This window comes from Mugil cephalus, chromosome 9, assembly GCF_022458985.1.
Source record: "Mugil cephalus isolate CIBA_MC_2020 chromosome 9, CIBA_Mcephalus_1.1, whole genome shotgun sequence".
Lineage (NCBI taxonomy): Eukaryota > Metazoa > Chordata > Actinopteri > Mugiliformes > Mugilidae > Mugil > Mugil cephalus.
This window is the reverse complement of record NC_061778.1, coordinates 12,245,607-12,266,782: the sequence shown is the minus strand read 5'-3', so window position 1 is coordinate 12,266,782 and position 21,176 is coordinate 12,245,607. Positions and strand designations below refer to the sequence as shown.

Below are 21,176 nucleotides of genomic sequence, written 5' to 3'. Positions count from 1 at the left end.
TACGTACCATATCATTCCTGTCTCCCTCCGGCTCTTGTCCACTCCTTTCTTCCTCTCCGTGCGACCCACAGCCGGGGAAAGATTTTAAAAACCAGACCAAAAAAAAAAAAAAAAAAAAACAACACTCCCTACAAGCACTCACATCGATTATTTTCCGATTCTCTTTTCTTTTCTTTCAACTAAACAGCCCCTCTGTCCTTAGAGTCCAGCGTTAAGTGCTCGTTTTCAGCCGTCTGAAGTTTTTTCCCCCAGACACGAGATGCGAATGCGTTTCTTTCCCCGTGTTTGAAAAAAAGAAAGAAAAGAAACTAAATTGTGTTGAGGAAAAGAAAAACGCTGCTCAAACTCCTCAGTCCCTTTCTCTGTTTTTTCACCGCGGCTGGAAACGTCTTGTGAGGAGAAAAGGGGGAGGCGTTACAGGGGGGGAAGAGAGCTGTTTTCGGCGTGTTTTCCCTTCTTGATTCGCCACCACGTTGTTTTGACCAATTATTATTTCCTTTGTTGTGTCAAAAAAATCAAAAAAAAAAAAGAAAGAGTCCGTAGGAAACGCGAGCTCTGCCTTCATTCAACAAAAGCGCTGTTTTTCGGACGGACAGCGGCTCGTAGGAACCGCTGGACTTTCCTTTCTGATGTTAAGCCCCTTGCAGGATAAACGTGTGACGTTGAGTATAAGTCTATTTTTTTTTTTTTTTTCAGCTTCCCAATAATGGCGGACCTTCTCCCGAATCATCTCCCCTCCTATTCACTGGGAGACACACACACACACAGAGAGAGGGAGAGTCTCGCCCAGCGGTTCATGGACACAATTACAACACAACGCACACTGGTTGTGATAGGCCGTTCATCGCCACACATTAAATAGAGACTATTTGAACCCGAAATAAATAAATAGTGCACATCGTTAAAAGTTAAATCAGCAAAGCAAGTATTTTTTATTTTTTTTTAAAGACACTGGAGAAAATAGAAATGAATAAATAAAAATAAATCATTTTAAACAATGCGTTCGTAACAATGACTAATGCCATGTCTACATAAATATATGAGAATAAGAAAGAAGTTTTTATTGTCATTGTTCGGTAAAACAATGAAATAAAGCTGTATTTAAATAAACTATAACTGCTTTTCTGCTGGAGAATTTCTATTTTAAACTTACATCACTTTTTTTTATTTGTTTTGCGTCTCACAGTCGTTGTTTGGTGTTGTAAATATGATGTGAAATATGATTTAAAGGTAACAGCATCCACCCATTCATTCCAGAGGATGTAGTTTGTGTGGTGTTGATACATGGGACCGCATTAAGCACTAAAGTGTTTCTGTCATTTAGTCCGCTGACTAAAATTTGACTTGTCGAAATGACAGAGACACGTGTAGGTACAACACAATGAAATTCAATACTATAATCTTCACGAAGCTAAGTTTTAATGTAGGGCAGCTGCATTAGAATGAACTCGTTTTCACTTGTGTACCTAATGAACTGGCGTGTCTGTTTTTAATGTTGACAGTGGAGTCTATGGTTTCGATGATTGACAAGTATCATCTTAAAGCTAAATAATAGAGTAGCTCATACAACAACCTCACCAATGGAGCAGACCATTTTCATTTATTCTCATCACGCTGTGCTGCAAAGCATCACACTATCTAACAGTGTATAAAGTTTCACCTTGACCAGCTACAGCGGTTAAATCCTCAGTAATAATATCACACTCTGACCAGGCCTGCATTCTGTAAAGAGTACTTTAACTCTTGATAGTTATGTATATTTAGCTTCTTATGCAGCCGTGCTTTTCCTTTTAATTAAATTCAATTATGAACCCTTCTTTAATAGAGTATTCTTATTATGGCGTTACATGTTTCATTGTGGACGGTTTCATTTAGCTAGTTTTAAACAAAAATGCACTTTAAACTTTACATTGTAGTCTGAGTAAGGCTTGATGCGAGTTTTTCTTTTCTCTAACTCTTATATTGGCATATATTGTATTATGATCGATCACAGCTTACCTAATTTCTCATCTGATGTACTCCAGCCTGCTCTACTTAAGCATCCGTAATGGAAAAAAAAGGGAGCGTGCTATCATGGTTGTAATTAACTGACTTTATTTTTGGTCCCTTTGCCCTCCTACCCTCTCACACACCACTTCCTTCCACAACCGGTCCCAATTTCCCCATACAAAATCAAACATTAGTTTTCCCCCAGTAGATTTTAATGTTCCATGGCTGCATCACGTATAATGGATTTGTTGTGCATTCACCCCAAAGACTCCTGCCTTAAACCTTATTGAGCAGCAGAGAGTGGAAACATTTAATACCTTTCCTGAGAAAATCAATCATCTCAAAGGTTAGTCTTAATTATATTTGTTGTTCGGGGAGCCATCAGAAGAGTAACTGTGAATTGGTTTACCCTCATTGTACTGATTATTGCAGCCTCTAAATGAGAAATAAATTGGAGCTTCAGAGGAAGAAAGTGAAGCTATTTCCACCGTGCAGAAATGTCTGGAGTGTTGTCCAAGACAACAGGCTAACAGCTCAAACAGATGTTTAGTATCTTGCAGTGGGACCCTCTCTTGACATTCTCTCCCTGCCTGTCAGTCCTTCCTTGAACTTCCGAAAACATGGAATTCCAAAAGGGTAATCTAAACTCAGTGTGATATGAAAACAAATAGTTCATGTGGCTGTAAAACTCAGTTTATTGTTTTGAAATGGAATTTGGCAGTTTTAGGGAGACGTTCAATACTGAAACACAACACCCCGTAAATGATAGCGATTTTCATGTCTGATCCTTGTCTTTTTAGTTACAGTCACTGTAAATGCTGGTCGACTTTAAACTCCTGCGGTGCTGAATAGCAAAACTGAAACCTGAGAAATAATTATTTGTGGAGAGAAAGCAGTTCTGTTGCTTCTATGTGAGATGTAAAGTAATGTAATGTATTAAGTGCACTGTGTGAAATCTGAAATGTGACCCACCATTAAATACACAGTCAAGCAGGGTTCAAGGTGCACTGTCCTCCGTTTGAATAAGTCCACAAGCTTCTGTCCAATCACATTAGTCACTGTGTTCTCAGCAATATTTGCATGACCCCAATCACACAGAGCAAGATTAACAGGGGTCAAAGTTTTGGTTGAATAATCTGCCTCTGTTTTACATCCCTTTCTTCTACCTCTGTTTTTCCAGCATGACCCAGGCCCCACCGCAAAACTCTTGTTTCTTTAGCTATTCAATTATCACGCACAGTACTCTTTTTATTTTACTGTATATCACCACAGTAGCTGCAGACCAGTATCAAAACTCCACATTTTATGTTTACTCACAGTTTGGTTTCCCCTTTCATGTTATCTTTTTTTTTTCTCCAACCCACCTCAACCCTCTCTGCATTTGCAGCTGAAATATTTCTGGGTCCCAAGGGCAAGCACATTCCTCCACTCACAGTTGTGCAATCCCTGACAATCACAGTTCCCCCATCCCCCTCTGACTCCCTAAACGCCCAGGAACACTCAGAGGCAAGCTGTCCAAACTGTCTGGGCAATGTTCTGCGGTGAACCGGCTGCCCTGCCAGACCAGTAAACAATCTCTGAGCCCTGACTCTGCAGAAAACAACCACAAGTAATCTAAATATATATTGCCACCTTTTCATTCTGCAAAACATATTAAAATTATTTGTGTGACACATGGGTTTCACAACCACAGACACACAGTTAATTATTAAAATGTGGTTTATTTAAAAAGAAAAGAAAAGAAAAGAAAGGAAGAGAAAGAAAAAAGTGCAGAAACCAAGATAGCACACTTTTGTATCTATTTGTATGGTAAATACACTAGATTTTTAAAACACTGTATGAAATATGTTTATATTGTGTAGATGACACTGAGATTTTATTATTTATTTTATTTTATTTTATTTCGTTGTAACTTGTGTGCAGTGACAATTAGAGTTCTTAATCTTAAATAGAGAATATGTAATAATTAAATTGGCGGACATTTTCAGTGGCACAGTTTTTAAATACTTGTAACAATGTGATATGATTGTAACAACACAAAAAGAAAAAAGAAAAAGAAAAAAGAAAGGACCCCAAAATACAATAACAGTAACGGCTTCTCATGTGACCCAAAGCGCGACTTAATAGGAGACGTTGCCGTGAGACGCTGGTCCTTGTAGTTCCGTATCATACTCCATACGTTCAAAATATGGCAGCAAAAACTACATTCCCTATCATGCAACGTAACTCGACGTAGTTTTGCGCTTCCGCTTAGCCTGGCGAAGATAGCGGACGAGCGGTCGTGAAAGTACCGATGAATTAACGTAAAGTCAGTGTATATTTGCTCAGGAACGTCCTATTCTGGAGCATCTAGAGTCCATATTTAGGAGACGAAAATGGTAAATATGTCATAAATGATTATTGTCGTGTTTTCCTCTCATGCTAGTAGCGTACTGGCTCCGGTATGGTAGCATTTGAGAGTTAGCCAGGTAACCTCTTCATTGAGTGTAGTAAACGTTAGCTCGTTTGGCTTAGGCCGAAGATTTGAAGTCACGATATTTTGCCACAGATATTAAGTACATCTCAGCTGAATTAATGCGTTTGACAATAAATCTGACTTTTTCGAGTTCTTGCACAATTCTGTTGAGAAAATAAATGGGTGTGGTTTATGTTAGCTAAGCTAATGCTACTAGTATTTATCTCACTGTAGTCAATTGTAGACATGTAACAATATACAATTAATTTGGGCTAACATTAAGAATTGATGTGTTTAAACTAGACAAAGGAGTAGCCATTAAAGTGATCATACATACTCGTAAGTAGTTAATCTATGAATCCCGTGTCTCAAAATGTTTGTCTGTCTGAAATTAGTTGAATTTAGAGCACATGTATCTTGGATGACTATTGCTGCTGAAAACGTTAATCATTGTTCTTTATTTTTTGTGTCCCCCAAAGATCCGCTTTATCCTCATCCAGAACCGAGCGGGGAAGACACGATTGGCCAAGTGGTATATGCAATTTGATGATGATGAAAAACAGAAGTTGATCGAGGAAGTGCATGCTGTGGTCACTGTCAGAGATGCCAAGCACACCAACTTTGTGGAGGTAAGGGATTATTGGTATCAGTGGTATGCGTTCATGGTTTATATGATTGTTTTTTCATTCCCTTACATGTCGTTCTGTGACATGCACCTTCTCAAATTTTGCATATTGACTGAGATTGCACTGTTTAAATCACAGTCATGCCTAATTCACTGTAGTCATTAAAAGCATTTTCAACGGGCACATTAAAATCAAAAGTTATTTTGAAAAAAACATAATCCAAAAGAAGTGAAAAAAAAATAAAAAGTCTACGGATTGGTTTTGTTATGTGTTTTGAGTTATTAGAAATGTTCTGTGTGTGTTTTACCTTGAAGCCTGAGAGCTCCAGCCCTGTTTGTGCTGCTGCTGTTGTCATAATATGTGAGACTACTCGTTAAGAGGATTTATTTGTGTTCTCACAGTTCAGAAACTTCAAGATCATTTACCGGCGTTACGCTGGTCTGTACTTCTGTATTTGTGTGGACGTGACTGATAATAACCTGGCATACCTCGAGGGAATCCACAACTTTGTAGAGGTAATTACAACGCACAACACATGACATATACACTGAGTTAGTGAGCTGTGATGATTTGGTTCTCATGGTCTGATCGTTTTCAGGAATGTCTCTTCAGAATTTATCCTCTGTCTTTCCTAAATATCAAACCAGCAGCATTCTCGTGGGAAGCAAAGACTACAGTAAAATGATGTTTAGTGGAACTATTCCAATTTATGGGTGACATATAAGGGGGTATCCACAGTAACCGTATGATGTTGCAGTGTTATCTAAATCACTACAATAAATGTCATGTTAAATTTTGTCCTGAGCAAAATACACGAGTTATTACTTTGTTATGTACAAGGACGACAAATGAGTGACAGTTTTAAGCATTTAGCACGACATCGCTGTTTCAGAATAAGTGACAAAACGCACTTCCCATGCCGTCACACTTATTTTACAGGCTTGGGTGTGTCAGTGTTGTCAGGAATCGTTGCTAGCTCATGCTAGGTCAAGTGATGCTGGAAATAGGCCCTGAGCAATAAAATAAATTGATCGCTAATTACAAACAGGGTTTGATAGTGACTGACTGGCACAGATACTGTAACACTGCACTGGCTAGAAACCTGCTACTTGTAAAACATGTGAAACATATAATGCTAACTGTTGTTATACAGTAGTGGCTATGACATGCTTGCCTCTTGCCAGTGCTCTTGTTGCCTCAGTATGTGCTTCTGTAGCTGACTCAGGTCACTCCAATATATTCTGCTACACATCATTTCAGATTTTGCAGTCGATCTACCAAAACTTTAATATGATTATAGGGGCTAAAGGTGTTTTTCAAGTAGTCGACATAAATATAATTGTTCATTGGTGAACGGTCGTAATGTATCTATGTATTAAGGCTTAAATATTTCCATTAATGGATTAAATGTTTTCTTCAAAATTTGGTCCATTTAAAGGAGAATGGAGTGAATGAGTAATTACTTATAATTACTAATAGTTTTCGATGCTTTGAAATATTTATAAGAAATAAATAAAACTCGATGATACGTGATGGAGGTGTGGCCCATATTTTGATCCATTTGAACAGAGAGTGAACAGAGTCTTGACTCAGTTTGTTAAGGTTACAACAGGCGTATATGTGACATTGTGTTCTTGGTTTAAAAAAAATAAATAAATAAATAAAATGACCTGGAACACCAGGACACATCAACCTGGATCGATCTTTTTCTCTTGTTTTAATTTGTCCTTGGCATAACTGCAGTGTATCATTGCCTGACGCAGTAGGACACACTGTTTGTGTTTCTAACAAAGTAACAACATAAATCCTTGGGGGAAAAAAAATGTTATACTTGCACAACAAGTTTTTTTTCCAAAGAAGCTAATAATCTGATTAGATATGGGAGTTCTGCAGGGCTCTTTGAATTACACATTGAAGAAATATTATACTTACATTTTGGAATAAGTAGTTGAACGTACAGTGTTAAAAAAAAAAATGTACTGCTTTTGTAGACTTTAATAAAAGCACTGCACATGGGGGGTAAGTTATTGTATTATTTGGTTTAACCAGAGACTTAATTAGCATATGATGGGTTTCATGTGGACTCATTAAACAGCTGCACTGTGGCCAATTATATTTAGTTCTTAAATCAAATAGTAGTAAGTGAAAGAGTGAGCTTAAGGTACAATCTGGTGTTTGGTTTAGGCTTGGACAAACAGTAGTCCATTTTCAGTCCAGTGCGCTTGGGAGTGAAGGTCACTTCATGTAATGTTTGACTATGAAGGAATTCATGTAAGTGCATTTATAAAATGTGCTTGCACATCTTAATTTGTATTGTATTTGCAAGCTTGTTATTGTGTACGGCCACATGTTTTAAATGATTGTTATATTCCCGACTCCCACGTTCGGATAAACCGAGCTGAACTGCACATCAGATCACAGAAGGATTTACTCAACGTCTGATTTTAACATTCACGTGGGCAAATTGCTAACGAAGAGTCAGTAATACTGTCTTTGTAAATCATACTGGGTTTAAAACGGTCTCTGTGGAAACAAGATGTGACCAGAATCACATTCATTTCAAATGATTTCTGTTAGATGTCCTTGGAGTAGAAATCATCCTATTAAATGGCTGTTAAATGGATGCTGTTGCTACCACAGTGTTACTTTTTACAATTCCTCACATTAAGCTGTAATGATTATTAATTACTGTGTTACTTTGTGTTGTGTTGTTTGTATAGTTATTTAATGTCTGCTATGTGACGGAATTAAATCTGTGCATTTTCTGCCTTTTCCCCTTTAAAGGTGCTGAACGAGTATTTTCACAACGTGTGTGAACTGGACCTTGTGTTCAACTTCTACAAGGTGAGGCCTTATAAAGAGATTATTTTAAGTGATTTTATAATTACAAAAGGCAGATGATAAAATGTTCTTTTTACCAAAGTGCCATGGCAACTGATGTAATATTCACTACGAGAAGAGTTATTCTGTGAAAAAGAATTCAATAATTTTAGTGGGTATTATACTCGTACTACAAATCTGCTGGTAGTCATAACTGACACATTGGAGGAAAAACCAAAAGTATCACTTAAGCTGAGTCAGCTGCTTTATTCAGGCGTGTTGAAAGAACTAATTCATTCTGTCATATGTGTCAAGTTAAACCCTACTGGCTTTTAGTCATCCACCAGTTATTTTTACAGTTTAGTTTCACAGAAGTGGAGTTGAGCAACACTGATTACAGGCTAGTGGTATTTGTCCTGCTTTAATCCTCTCCGTTTCCTTTCATCACACTGTTGGACCGCCTCATGTCTGATTCACCGTCTTTGTTTCAAGGTCTACACGGTGGTGGATGAGATGTTCCTGGCAGGAGAAATCAGGGAGACCAGTCAGACCAAGGTCCTCAAACAGCTCCTCATGCTCCAGTCGCTTGAGTAAACGACGGGCAGCCGTCTGTCCACTTCGTCTGCCGCCCTGGCTCCCAACTTCCTCCTCCTCCTCCTCCTTTTACTATCCCTCTGGAAAGACCCCCCTATCGTTTTACTGCTTCTGCAGAGCCACCACGTTAAGAGAACTTCAGTGAAGTAGGGGCCGGTTTAGAATCTAAATAACACAATATTGTTTACATATAAATTCAACTAACCTGTTCATCGTATATGTTGCAATAGTCCGTAGCCCTCATCCTGCGAAGGGTGTCATCTCGTACGAAGGCTACACAGTACATTCCACGTGTTAACATTTCATGCGTTGACTAAGTTACAGTCAACTTTATATTCTCGTTTCCCAAAGCCAGAGGCTGCAGAGATTAGAAGTTATTTCATATAGTAACCTGTTAGTGATTATATCTATGCAGTGTGACGCTGCTCTGTCCCGCCCTCCTCTTCCTCTCATTTACCTAAACATGTATTTAATGGCACTAATTGAACCAACGAGCACCACAGCAAAAAGACGCCGCCCGCCACGATCCACGCGCAGCGAGGCTTTCTGTAAATCCACACGGAGAGCAGCCTAGGAGGATTTATGGTATTCATCCATGGATCACAGTACAAGCAAACCACAAGTCAAAAGCCCTTTAGAACAATTGACCCGTTGATAATTAAATGGAGAGTACTCAGATTGAGTGCCATTTTGACAGTGGTGTTACGGCAACCTGTGCCGTGCCAGACATCCTCAAGGCTGATGATGATAAACAGTGTGGTTTACATTAGGTCATTTGCTTGCACTTCGGAAGCTGTAATGATTTTCATTGCATCTAAAAATGATCTGGATCATTTGAGGCGACTCGTTCCGTGAAGCGGAGCTCGTCGGTCACTCTTAAAACACTTAAACCGCTCAGATGGAACCAGACCGGGACGCAGAGAGTATATTTAACATAAAGCAGTGATGTGAAGTTTGCTTTGTGTGCTATGGTGTGTACATACAGTGAATCCCATGTTGAATATTGTGAAATTAACACATTCGTTACAAGCTTATGAAGACAAACAAATCACGTCCCTTTGGATTTAAATGTTGGAGATTGTCGTGCTCTTTAAGTTTTTAATTTGAACCATATCCAGTCACAAAAGGTGGTTTGACATGTTGTTGAACTTTTGTATTCTTTTTTTTTAAATGATTAGCCAGTAGTGAAATATGTACCACTCCCCTTCTTGTCCACATGTGAGTTTGTTGATGGAAGATGTGTGTATTGATGTTTCCAGTTCAACTTCCTACATCATTTAGTCCCATTTTGTGTAAATAATAAACAGATGACATGATACAACCATTTCTGCCTTTCACTCTAGCCAAGTTTCTACAAAGAGAACATTTTATGGAATTATCCACGTAATTTTATAACAATATGGAGGATGTTCTGTTATAAATGTCAATACTGGTAAAGTACATGATGGCAAGATTTTTCTAGTGTCTAGTGTTTTAGCACCATCTAGTGGCAAGACAACCCGCGCCCCCGCAGTAAATTATTCAGTATGGTTATGAGGTCATTCTGACAGCCTGTCTAGGATCAATAAATCAGTCAATATATCCACTCCAGCTACATTAAACCACTCTAGCTGTTGCCCCATCGACCCGAGAGCATAAATCCAGACAATTGGACACGGAGGGCATTTTCTCTTCATCATACCAGTCCTCCGATATCCTAACCTCAACCCGGCTGCCTTTGGGAGATATGACCCAACTGAGGGATGGCAGAGGAGGCAAATGAATCACAGACGTAGGGTAGAGTCCATTGTTAAATTTCAAGGTCCAATACGTCGTCTGGCTATAAAACTGCTGCGAGAATGCGGCTCGCTGGACAGCGTGAGATTTACTATTGGATGATGCACTTTAACAAACACAAATTGAGTGCTTTACAGAGGCATAATGATACGAACATTAACATCCAGGAGACAAAGGTATTAACTGAAAAACAAGCAGTTTACTGGGAATTGCATAATCATTACAATCAGAGCAACACTCACCCTCAATAGACAATAGACAAATCTTATTTACAAGGACGGGTTACTTGAGATGTACAGTAGTATTTAGGATGGTTATATAACATTAGTTACTAAGCAACAACTGAGTCGGATTGCGTTCATCACGATTGAAACAGTGACACTCATATGGCTATTCTGATGATTGCTTATCAATGGACTGTACAGTAAATACACTGCAAGCTAAGGGACTCGCCAACCCTTTAACTTGACACCTGGACACGGATGAGGACCTGTAAATGTGCATGATCAGAGCCGCCGCTGCTGCTGCTGCTGCTGCTGCTGCTGAACGTCAACATCCTGTTACACTGAGCAACAAACAAACTTCTGTCAGCAGGAGTTTCACATCACTACAACATCCGCGTCTAGACACAGCACAGACGAGGAAGTCGACTCAACTTGCCTCAGTTGTTATTTAGTAAGAAATGATTAACATCTACAGTTAAAATCTTTATTACAGTATACAGTTCAAGTAAAACAAAAATGTACAATTCTATAGTTACAGCATATAAACAAAGAAATTAAAACAAAATTCTAACGTAAAAGTGCACTTGCAGAAGGTGGACGAACTATCACAATGCAAATATTTTCTTAAAGCAGCATGTTTTGACCGTGTGTCTCTGGAGATCCTTCACTTGCTCACCATCTTTCTCCCTTGGCCGTGCCGGCTCGTCTCGGGAGGACATATGCTAACGTCGGATGGCAGAGACTTTGGGAAATAAATTTGTTTTCATCTCCTCTCAGCTGGGTCACCGTGCTCTGAGTGATTCAGGCGGAAGCTGCGGCGTTCGACTCAACAGCGGGGCGGGAAATTTGGGATGTTTTTTAACTCAGAACCTAGTCTTTCCTCCTCGGAGCTCCGCGGAACATGCAGTCAGCCTTACGAGCAAAGAGGAAACCACGTCTTAGTGGAAATTCCCCTTTTCACTCTGGGGGGAATACAGGGTTTGCTCTAAAACATCTGGGTTCGCCTCTGCAAACTCTGTGACATTATAGCGGAGCACTTTTTTTTTTTTTTTTGCAATCCTGACTTTTACTAAAGATGCACTTGCGACGGGGACGGATGTCAAACCTCTGTTAAGGAACCGAGTGGGAGGATCGAAATGTTTCCTAAACAGAACGCGGAGGCACAACCAGCTGTGGTTTTCTGTGACGTCCCTCGTACAGTATGTGCATCTAGGGCAGCGTGACTCAAAAGGAGGCCAGAGGAAAAAATAAAAAAAAGGCAGGAGGAGTTGAAAACATTGTCGGATTGATGACTCTTTCCTAATCTCTCGCTGTAAATAGGGGTCAGAGACACATGGGCGTAAACATGTGTGAATCTGATAAAGCTTAATCTACGGGACCTTTGGATGAAATAAAGAGAAACGCTTCTCTTCTTTGTGCTTTAAACTTGACCCGCAGTCTTTCCTATGTGGTGGTAGAATCATTCCCTTTGACAGTTTGGACACATGGCAGCTAGGAACAATATATTTCATATTTACTAAGGCTGACACTCTACATCAATACAAACCAATGATATTAATGTAATAACTTTAAGAGTGATTAAAAGTCCTGGTCTGTACATTTGGGCCGAAGGATTTACATTGATTAGCGGTTTTCCTTTTTAAAGTTAAGTACTACTTGACGATAACTTGGCAAGGTATTTCCACTGTATCTGGTATAAATTTCAATAACAGTAGATCCCATGCAAAATGTCTGCAATTTCTCATAAGAGGACACATTTAAAGACGGATGAAGTCATCAGGGAGTGTCTTTATCAAGGCCAAAATGAATAATTGTGGGGAAGGTTGTGTGATAAATGCGTGCAAATATATTTAAAATAATAATATCACAAGAATAATAATTTACAAACAATGATGTGCAAACGCAGAAAGCCTTTTTTGGGGTTATTAAAACCAGAATGATGAAAACAAAGCTCAGAAATAAAACGTCAGCGGGGGCGGCCCACACAACCCCCGACTTCTCCTCGTCTGGTAAGCGACGCGGACGATGTCTCTTCTTCGTCTTCTTAACGATCCCGTAATGTTCACGCTGGACAAAAAAGGACCCCTCGGGTTGAGAAGCGGACTCTTACCGGAGGTCAGGGGGTTGCAGCGCATCTCCAAAGCTACTCATCGAGGTGATCCAGGGTGTGTGAGAGTGCACCGAGGGGGGAGGGGGGGAGTCGCACACACCAAAAAACACCTGGAGCTGAGAAGAGAACAAAGATGGGAATCGTTCGCCTTAGCAATTTTAGTCTTTTATTTAACATTGTTCCAGCTTCAGCTCAAGTTGACGGCTTGGTACTGACCTGTAGGGGGCGCACTGTCCGTGTGGGCCTGGGGGCTAAGGTAAGGGCCGGGGCCCCTAGCAATTACACTGCTGCTTATTTTGCGTCGTGGCGCCTCTCGGCTGTCGCAGCTGCCTCAAAGAAGCATCTCCGTACTGGATGCCTGAACCCATCCTCTCTGGGTCCAACTCGCCTTCAAAGAGAAGAGAGAAATGTCACTTCTGAGTTCATATAAGCTCCATTAAAGGCTTTGTGGTTTTGTAATCGTGCCATAACTCAAAATGTTTGGAAAGGCGGCTACTTTGTTTCTCAGTCATCCAGCTGGACTTGTTTGAGTGTTCTCAGAGATGTTTCACCTCCGAGTGACCACGCTCCGCGTTTGCATAGTGTTTTGAAAGTCAAAAGAGCTTTTTAAGTTTGTCACTACTGGTGTAATAGTTGTCAGGGTTTGAGATCTTGCAAATGAAAATCTGAAAACAGCTGTGCACTTGATTGTAGAAGGCTTCTGAATGCTCAGACTCGAGCAGATACACATTTGCACTCAAGTTACTCTGCTGCTTCAGAGATAACTTTTAAATTCTCACACAGGGTTTCTACAGGTTGTGAAATATAAGACTTTTGAAGACCTCTTTAAGACCTTTACGGGTTAAATTTAAGACCCACACCAAGAACCAAAAAAAAATAATAAGGAAAGTCAGAGACCCAGAATTACTTTCAAAATAACAAAATTTACTGTCATTCCACTATAAAATCAGGACGTCCCTGGGGTGGGCTCAGCTAATGAGGAACAGAGGCATAACAGGCTGGGGCCAGAGCGCCTAACCCTAACCCCCAAACAGAAGGTCTGAGAAAAACAGATAAAGCCAAGATCCTGGAGGCGGAGACGATTGCCTCAATCTTTCAGTAACTGTTTGCTAAAGTTGTATTTACCGAAAGCTGAGCCAATGATTCCAAGACTTCAAGCCTTATCTTGTTAAACCTCTTTTTTAAATTAAATTTCAAGATTTCTAACACAAAGTCTCAACCTCCCACAGCATTTTTTTTCAGTTTCTCATGATATCACTGCTCTAGACCTTTATCTTTATGGAGCCCTGCTCTTATGAAAACATGCAAACGTCTGCACGCTCCAACACAAACACCCGACTCGGACACACCTCTTTAACAAACCAAAACAACGCAGTACCTGAATCTATCTTGTTGAGGATGGTGCGAGCACATTTCAGGAAGCCCTCCTCGACGTTTTCCCCCGTGAGAGCGCTCGTCTCTAGAAACATCAGCTCTGCTCCGCAAACGGAAAGAGAGGAATATTAAGAGATGAATTCAGACTCGACGTGAGCGGTTAGTATCAGCTTAACGCTGCTTACCGTTCTCCTGAGCGAAGCGCGAGGCCTCCAGGAAGGTCACCTCTCTGTCCGCATCCAGGTCCTTCTTGTTGCCGCACAGGATTATAACGATGTTGGGGCTTGCCAGCGTCCGTGCGTCCGTCAGCCAGTTGGTCAGAGCGTTGTATGTCTCTCGGCTGTAACACAGGACGGGACAGTTTAATGTTGGCTTTCACCCTTAACCATAACATATTAAACTCGGATGATACAACGATAATGTAGCATAAAGAGAACTTCATGCTCAGACTATGTTAGTGTCTGGGGAACTCACTAATATGGTAAATAATATATTCATTTCTCTTTATTATAGTAAACTATTATTACTATTAATTTAAACGCTGTAAATTTGACACTATTTACTTCCTTTCTATTATCTAACTCCAAGTTATTCCAATTCACTAATGAGCCTAAATGACTAATAGTAATGCGAGGCACAGTAATTATTGTATAATTATATACTATTCAGAACAAGTACGCGCTTCACTAATCAGTGCACAACAATAATCTTGCTAGAATACGCAGCAGCCTGCTGGACGCCGACAAAGGAGTCAAAGAACTTTCACGGAAACTTCTTTTGCATGGAAGTCGCTGGTTACCAAGGAGACGGGGCAGTGGTAACATGAGCCCGCCGGGCTGAGGAGAAGGGTGTAGGTCTGTGCGGTGATGTTAAACAGCTGCCTCTTACTAACAGCCACAGAATGACGGAACCAACTCCTCGTGCGTACGCCGGTGGGGCGTGACGACTCGGCCACAATATGCTGCACATACGCCACAACATTATGACCATGTCTTTCTTAATTGCGTAGGTCTCCCTCGTGCCTATGAAACAGTCGTGACTCATCGGAGAGTGGACATGGGCCTTGTGAGGCATCTAGCGAATTGTCACTAGATGGTGAATGTTATTCACTTCTCCTGTCAGTGGTTTTTATGTTATGGCTGATCAGTGTACACCTTCCATCAACTGCCTTAAAATGTCCATTTTTCTGCCAACCTGTGAAATGTGACAAATGTTTGCATCTTCCACTCAGTCTCTTACATTTTCTTCCCCCTGTAGTTTCCTCCCTGCGCTGTCCTTGTTTTTACCTGTGGTGACACTTTCTGTGATGGAGCCGTGCCGCCGCCAGCCAGACGACGCCTCTATATTACAGCTCCTGCCACTCTGCACTCCACCTCCTCCACAAAAAGCCCATACATCCTCACAAACACAAACTGCATTACTCGCCCGTCTCTCTGCATTTTCGGCTCTCACTCGGGATTTCACAACCCCTCTGTCACAACCCAGAGCTTATGAAACGCGGTGAGAGGGTTGCGGTCGTCATATCTCATAACATCAACGTGCTTTGTCATTAAAGTGCATGATTTCCAGAAGCGGTATAGAAGCTATATAGCACCTATAGGTTGTTACGCAACACGGACTGCATAGAGGTAAAAAAAAAATAAAAAAATATTAAAGCCAGTAAAATGGAATACCATTTACAGTCAGGCTTCGTGCTTCAGTAAACATCAATTTCAGCAGTTTAATATCAATGTCACCGCTGTGAGTGTTTCCTCTGACTATGATATTTTCTCTCAGTTTTTAAGTACGAAAACAAAACAAGTCTGGGAGACATCGTGGACTTTGAACAAAAAGCGTTATTTGTCATGGTTTCAGTGTTGTTTTACCTGGTGATGTCATAGACGAGGAGTGCGCCAGCTGCTCCTCTGTAGTAGCTGCGTGTAACAGAACTGTAGAGGGAAGGCACAAATCTTGATTAGACTATAACGTTCGCAGCATCACGGTAAAATTTGACTGCAGAAGGCGATAGAGAAACCGTTCTTTGCTTTTAGCTAACATCAGCCAGGCAGGCTCTTTACACCACTTGCAGCTCACATGAAACTGTGCTGCGTCCGTGCACCGGTGCGGGTAATTGTTCAGTGCTGCGTGTGTTTAGAAAAAGACAGCCAAACCCTTAATGGTAGGAAATCTTGTACCGGAAACGCTCCTGCCCAGCAGTGTCCCAGATCTGCAGCTTGACCGTCTTCCCGCCGACGTTGACCACCCTGGAACCGAACTCCACGCCGATGGTGTGGTTGGAGTCTTGTTTGACTGCAACGGGAACAGAGAGAGGAAAGTGAAACAGGGGAAATTCTGATAGCACAAGATCCGAGTAGTTTTTATTCTTTGTAAAACGAAAAAAAGGGTATGCACTGATATTATGTGCTGTTGAAAAGAACACATTGGTGACTATAGAGAATCTAGAGGAGATTAATGCTCTATATTGACAACACGAGAACCCAATACATTTATTATTGAATTAATACAAGTTTTTACTTTTTTATTTTTGCATTACAATAGAAAGAAAGAAGTGGATGGGTTTTTAAATTAGCACGTTTTAGTTATGAACCATCCTCAGAACTTACTGGCTAATTTATTTACCCACTAGCTTACTTATTAAGGTCTTTGCAGCTGTGATTCTCGATGGGCAGGTTAAATGATGTGCTGTAAAGCACACATTAAATTACAGTACTTCTACAGCCCTGTAATAAATCCTGGCTCTGACTTTGTTTTGCTGATAGAGTCACAGTGGCATAGACTTAACTTTAAAGACTAGGTTAACCGAGCTGTTTTCTTGGACTGAATAATACAGAGACGGGTCATTTCTAACTATAATAAATGACAGAATTTCACAATTTTCCAACAAGGACGTATTTTCTTTTTAGGTCATGTTTGTACGAGCCAGAGAACTGTGGTGTTGTGTTACATTTATCTGGCTCAATAATTACCTACTGTAAATGTCAGGGATGTGGACAGGCACATAATTCATAGCCATGATTGTAGTTTGATTAAACACAGCAGTTAATGAATAACTTTTCCAGGAGGAACATGTGGGTCATTTCAGTGGAGACAGACTCATGACATCAGCTGCAATAATTTCATGCACATGGGGATTTCTATGTGTATTTTAACCATGAAGAGGTTTTTCAAGTCTGAGACTTACACTTGTTCTCAATGAACTGGTGGAGGAGGCAGGATTTCCCTGCCCCGGCGCTGCCAATCACCAGGAACTTGAACAGGAAGTCTAGAAGCAGAGGAGAGGAGGTAGAGATCAACGCCGTGGCAACATCAAAGCGGAATCTGCTTCACTTCCATCCTCAGAGACAATCCTCAGATATCCTCTTAATCCCTTTGAGCTACTACTTTCACAGTATCCACCGAACCCAAATTAGCCGTCTTATCACAAAGCCTTCCACGCTATACGTGCCACTTACAACTCTAATTTAATATATGTCTTAAGCCTTGAAGATGCACCAGCACTGAATGAAACGTGTCAACAGAGCAAGGTCGAAGCTTTAGAGTTATTAAACATAACGGCCTAGCTAAGGGATTGAATGACCAGCCAGCTGGACGTGCAGATGTTGTTGTGGAGAGCGGGCCTTTGCTCAGGAGAGTACAACCCAACCCACGCATAAGATCCAGGGAGACTCAGGGCCCCCGACGTGCGAGGCCATGCACAGGACAGGCAGTCTTTTGTGTGCCGTGAAAAGTGGATTGGGCTCGCCGTGCTCTGCTAGACTAGATATACGAGATATGAAACAAATAATTGAGGATATGAAAACTGTGGGCACATGTCAGTGAGTTGTGTTAGTAAGTTGAACTATGCTGACTTTTTAGCCATGTGAAAGACATCTACCAGGTTACATAAAGGGAAATAAACAAGGAGAGGGACAGTAAGAGGGCAAATAAATTTAGACGCGATGTTGCTAAGACTGTGAGAGCAAATAAAGACAGCGAACCAAGTCCTTCCTCCAGAGAGACAGTTTCAGTTGGAATTTAGAGACTGTGTGCAATTCAAGCTAACGGGGCTGTAGGCAAGAAGTGCTGGTCTGGCAAATGATCAGCGGCTGCTGTTGATATAGGTGAACGTCCCGTGAATATTCAGCTCGACGCAAGGTCAACAGAAACAGCAGTTTAGAAAACAAAACAGGAGAGGCTATGATGAGACAGTGATCTTTAGACCTGCGTGACATTTAAACTCATTATGCCAGTGCTCTTGGAGCCACCTTCATCGGCCGAGACACACAAACACACACACACACACACACAGCACCGCCGGCTCAGTTTATGGTGCACCATTGTTTGTTGAAGCGGGTGTTTCCTCAGACAACACAGACTAGAGGTCAAACACAGTAACAGAAAGGCAAAAGCCAAGGGAAGGTGTCTACAGCCTTCTTCAGCAACAGCAGCTGGCGTCACATCTCGACCGCCCGTCGTCAGTGATCTTGACAGCAGAACTGACAGAATCAAAGGCTAATAGCTCCGTTGGTTTTAAAAGCCTGCCTCAGCTTTTCAGCGTCTTCCCAGGCATCATATATATTCCCATGTGAGATCTGCATACAACAATCAAGCTGTCAATATGTCAAAGCGATGGGGGGAAAGTGGAATGCAGCGCTGCCCTCTCAACAGCAGCCTTTCAGGCTTTTGTATTCTTTACACATCAATATTAAATAATCCCTGAGGGAACAGAACAACACTGTTATCGGCCTTCACTTACACCATGACAACACACTCAGGACCAGATCTACCTAAGTATTATATCTGATGTGTCCTCCCATTTCCTGATGACTAGATAGCAGGACAGGGTTTTTGGACTTGGTGTTACAAGAGATGTTTGTCTTTCTCCATCTGTGGTGGAAACGGGGAAACTGCAGCTCGAGGTATGAAGGAAAATATGGAAACAGAAGAGTAATAAAATATGATACAATGATGAGCTTTTCTTAGTACAGTTTATAGATTAAGCAACTGATCATCGACTATCAACTGATTATAGACCAGAATCGGCTTCATGTATCGCAATGAATCATCTTTAACTCACTCTGCAAAACGTTTGTGGGTTAAAACGACAATCCTTCCGATCCTGGATTATGGTGACGTCATCTACAGAACCGCTTCCAAAAATCTCCTCAAGATCTACAGTACAGATATCCGCTTTGTCACCAGCGCCCCCTTCAGTACCCACTAATGCAACCTGTACTCCCTTGTCAACTAGCCTTCACTCCACTCTCGCACATTGATTCATTGGCACCAGCACATTTACAAAACCATAATTGGCAAAGCCCTGGTCTATCTCCGCTCTCTAGTTAAACTCCATAATGCTGACCTCAACCTTCCAGTAACTACATTAACTTAATCATCCCCCAGAGGACGCACCGCTTTTTCTCATTTCAATTTGCAGCTTCTAACAATTGGAACCATTTGCAACAGAAACTAAAACAGCTCAGCTCTTCCTTGCTGTTCTCAACATTCACAAAGTTTCTGCATTCAACTGTCTATGATGACGACCACTGTTCCTGTTCCTAATCGCCTGAATGTTTTTTTTTTCTACGTACTTCCAATTTGTGAAACGTCTTATGTCTATAAGTATTTTTCTACGTTAGTTGCCTATGGCCCCGTTAGTCATTGCAAATGAGAACTTGTTATCAATGGATTCACCTGGATATAAATAAAGGTGAAATAAAAATAATAGACAATATGTGTATTGCCTTCAGGAGCAATATGGACTAAAGAAATAGGTTAACACAGTCACCAATATCTCCAGTATATTCTTGCTTTAATGACGGCTTTCAGTCTAATTTAACATTATTCAGGTCCCAACACATTTTTCTTTAACATAAGGCCCAATTGTTTTCATATAAACCACATCTGTGACCATTTAACATGTATGTATTCATAATGCTTCCTTTTTTGTTGCCAGGTCTCACCATCCAGAAGAGACAAGAGCAGAAATCAATAAAAAGCCTATTACACTGCCATTAGCCCTGCCACTTTTACATATATACTGCCCTCTTGGATAATGTTTCACATGAGCAATGAGGGAGTACAAGCAGAAGCAGATGGCGATTGTGTGTGTGTGTGTGTGTCTGAGAGTGCAACAGGAGAGGATGATGGCTTTCAAAACAATTAGGTCTCTAGTGTCAGGCCCTTTGTGCGCCCCCGATACTATCAGATGGTAATGAATCCATGCAGAAGTAGTAATTCATTTCTGTCTGTAGCCACGGTGGTCAAGTGTGATGCGCTCACGCAGGCACGTCTCTCCTGTCTGCTCTGACTTGTGATCTCGATTGTCTGAATAGCAGAAGTGGGTTTGCTTTGATTCAGGAGGGGAACAGATGTGGTAGGCCGGCGACACACTTAGCAGCTGCAGCTCTACAAGTAACAGGGGCATGATCGACCGCAGATATCCAACTTCCTCTTCTGGGCCTTGTAGCTGGCTGCACCCTCTCAAGTAGAGGCACACGTCGCTTTAAGTCTGACTGAATGCAGCGATATTTTAGCACACGGGGTCGCACACGCTGCTCGAATTTCAACGAGCTCGGGTTACCTCGGCGTCTGCGAGCTCGTACATCGTGTATCGACATGTTACATTTTCCACAAAGTTTGTACAACTTGTCTCATCGTCTGGTCGCTCGTGTAACGGACCGGTTAACCGAGCCCTGCACACCGCCGTCCACAGGACAGAGGTGTCAGGTTAACGCAAACACACGAAGGGCTCGGGCGACACCGGTTCGTCTGAATGAAATGTCAACAGTGAACGCTAATCATCAACCCCCAGGTACGGTGAGGTGGCGAGCGGCTACTCTGAGCTAATTACGTAGCTAGCGACGTCGCTAAGACTCAAGTCTGGAACATCAGACCACAGAGCGTGTATATCTAACTTACAGCTAGCAAGCATGAAATTGCAGCCTGCGAAACATACCGTACGTCTCAGACATGTTGAGCCTCGCTGTGTGAAGGACTCAGTGGGACCTTTTTTACTCTTCTTGTTGGTGTTGTGACAGCTATGCGCTCGCTGGGCTCACACACCTCTCGAGGGTGTTTATCTACGATGCTAAATGTTTCCTCCTTGATCCCTTCCTGGCTTCCTGCTCCGACGCAACTTAATACGGCAGCGTGCTTACGTCATGCGTTTCGAATAGTAGTGTTGCGTTCACGTATCATTCGTCATTCAGCACAGTGTATATACATCT

At 41.4% G+C, this 21,176-nt stretch overlaps 3 protein-coding genes across 3 annotated transcripts in view; 1 reads left to right on the top strand and 2 right to left on the bottom strand.

The window, feature by feature from the left end:
- arhgap35a (Rho GTPase activating protein 35a) overlaps positions 1 to 757 on the bottom strand; it is a 59,145-nt gene extending 58,388 nt beyond the window's left edge. The window contains exon 1 of the mRNA XM_047593236.1: positions 8 to 757. The gene's annotated coding sequence lies outside the window, so the exon portion shown is untranslated. The remainder of the gene's footprint in view (positions 1 to 7) is intronic.
- Positions 758 to 4,205: 3,448 nt separating this feature from the next.
- Positions 4,206 to 9,808, top strand: ap2s1 (adaptor related protein complex 2 subunit sigma 1). Its single transcript, XM_047593527.1, has 5 exons — positions 4,206 to 4,367; positions 4,924 to 5,073; positions 5,472 to 5,585; positions 7,855 to 7,914; positions 8,383 to 9,808. Exons 1-5 carry the CDS (start codon positions 4,365 to 4,367, stop codon positions 8,482 to 8,484), a joined length of 429 nt encoding a protein of 142 aa, XP_047449483.1. The 5' UTR covers positions 4,206 to 4,364; the 3' UTR covers positions 8,485 to 9,808.
- Positions 9,809 to 10,439: 631 nt separating this feature from the next.
- On the bottom strand, positions 10,440 to 21,076 carry rab4b (RAB4B, member RAS oncogene family). Its single transcript, XM_047593526.1, has 8 exons — positions 20,906 to 21,076; positions 17,150 to 17,230; positions 16,143 to 16,257; positions 15,834 to 15,896; positions 14,154 to 14,308; positions 13,973 to 14,068; positions 12,811 to 12,982; positions 10,440 to 12,710 (listed from the first exon to the last, which is right to left on the bottom strand). The coding sequence occupies exons 1-7, from the start codon at positions 20,919 to 20,921 to the stop codon at positions 12,867 to 12,869; spliced, it is 642 nt and encodes a 213-aa protein (XP_047449482.1). The 5' UTR covers positions 20,922 to 21,076; the 3' UTR covers positions 10,440 to 12,710; positions 12,811 to 12,866.
- Between the last annotated feature and the right edge of the window lie 100 nt (positions 21,077 to 21,176).

Coding starts and splice junctions, on each gene's coding strand:
- ap2s1 (XM_047593527.1), top strand. Junction 5,586..7,854: donor GAATCCACAACTTTGTAGAG/GTAATTACAACG, acceptor TCCCCTTTAAAG/GTGCTGAACGAGTATTTTCA. Junction 7,915..8,382: donor TTGTGTTCAACTTCTACAAG/GTGAGGCCTTAT, acceptor CTTTGTTTCAAG/GTCTACACGGTGGTGGATGA.
- rab4b (XM_047593526.1), bottom strand. Junction 15,897..16,142: donor GCTGGGCAGGAGCGTTTCCG/GTACAAGATTTC, acceptor TTCCCTCTACAG/TTCTGTTACACGCAGCTACT. Junction 14,069..14,153: donor GCGCTTCGCTCAGGAGAACG/GTAAGCAGCGTT, acceptor TTTGCGGAGCAG/AGCTGATGTTTCTAGAGACG.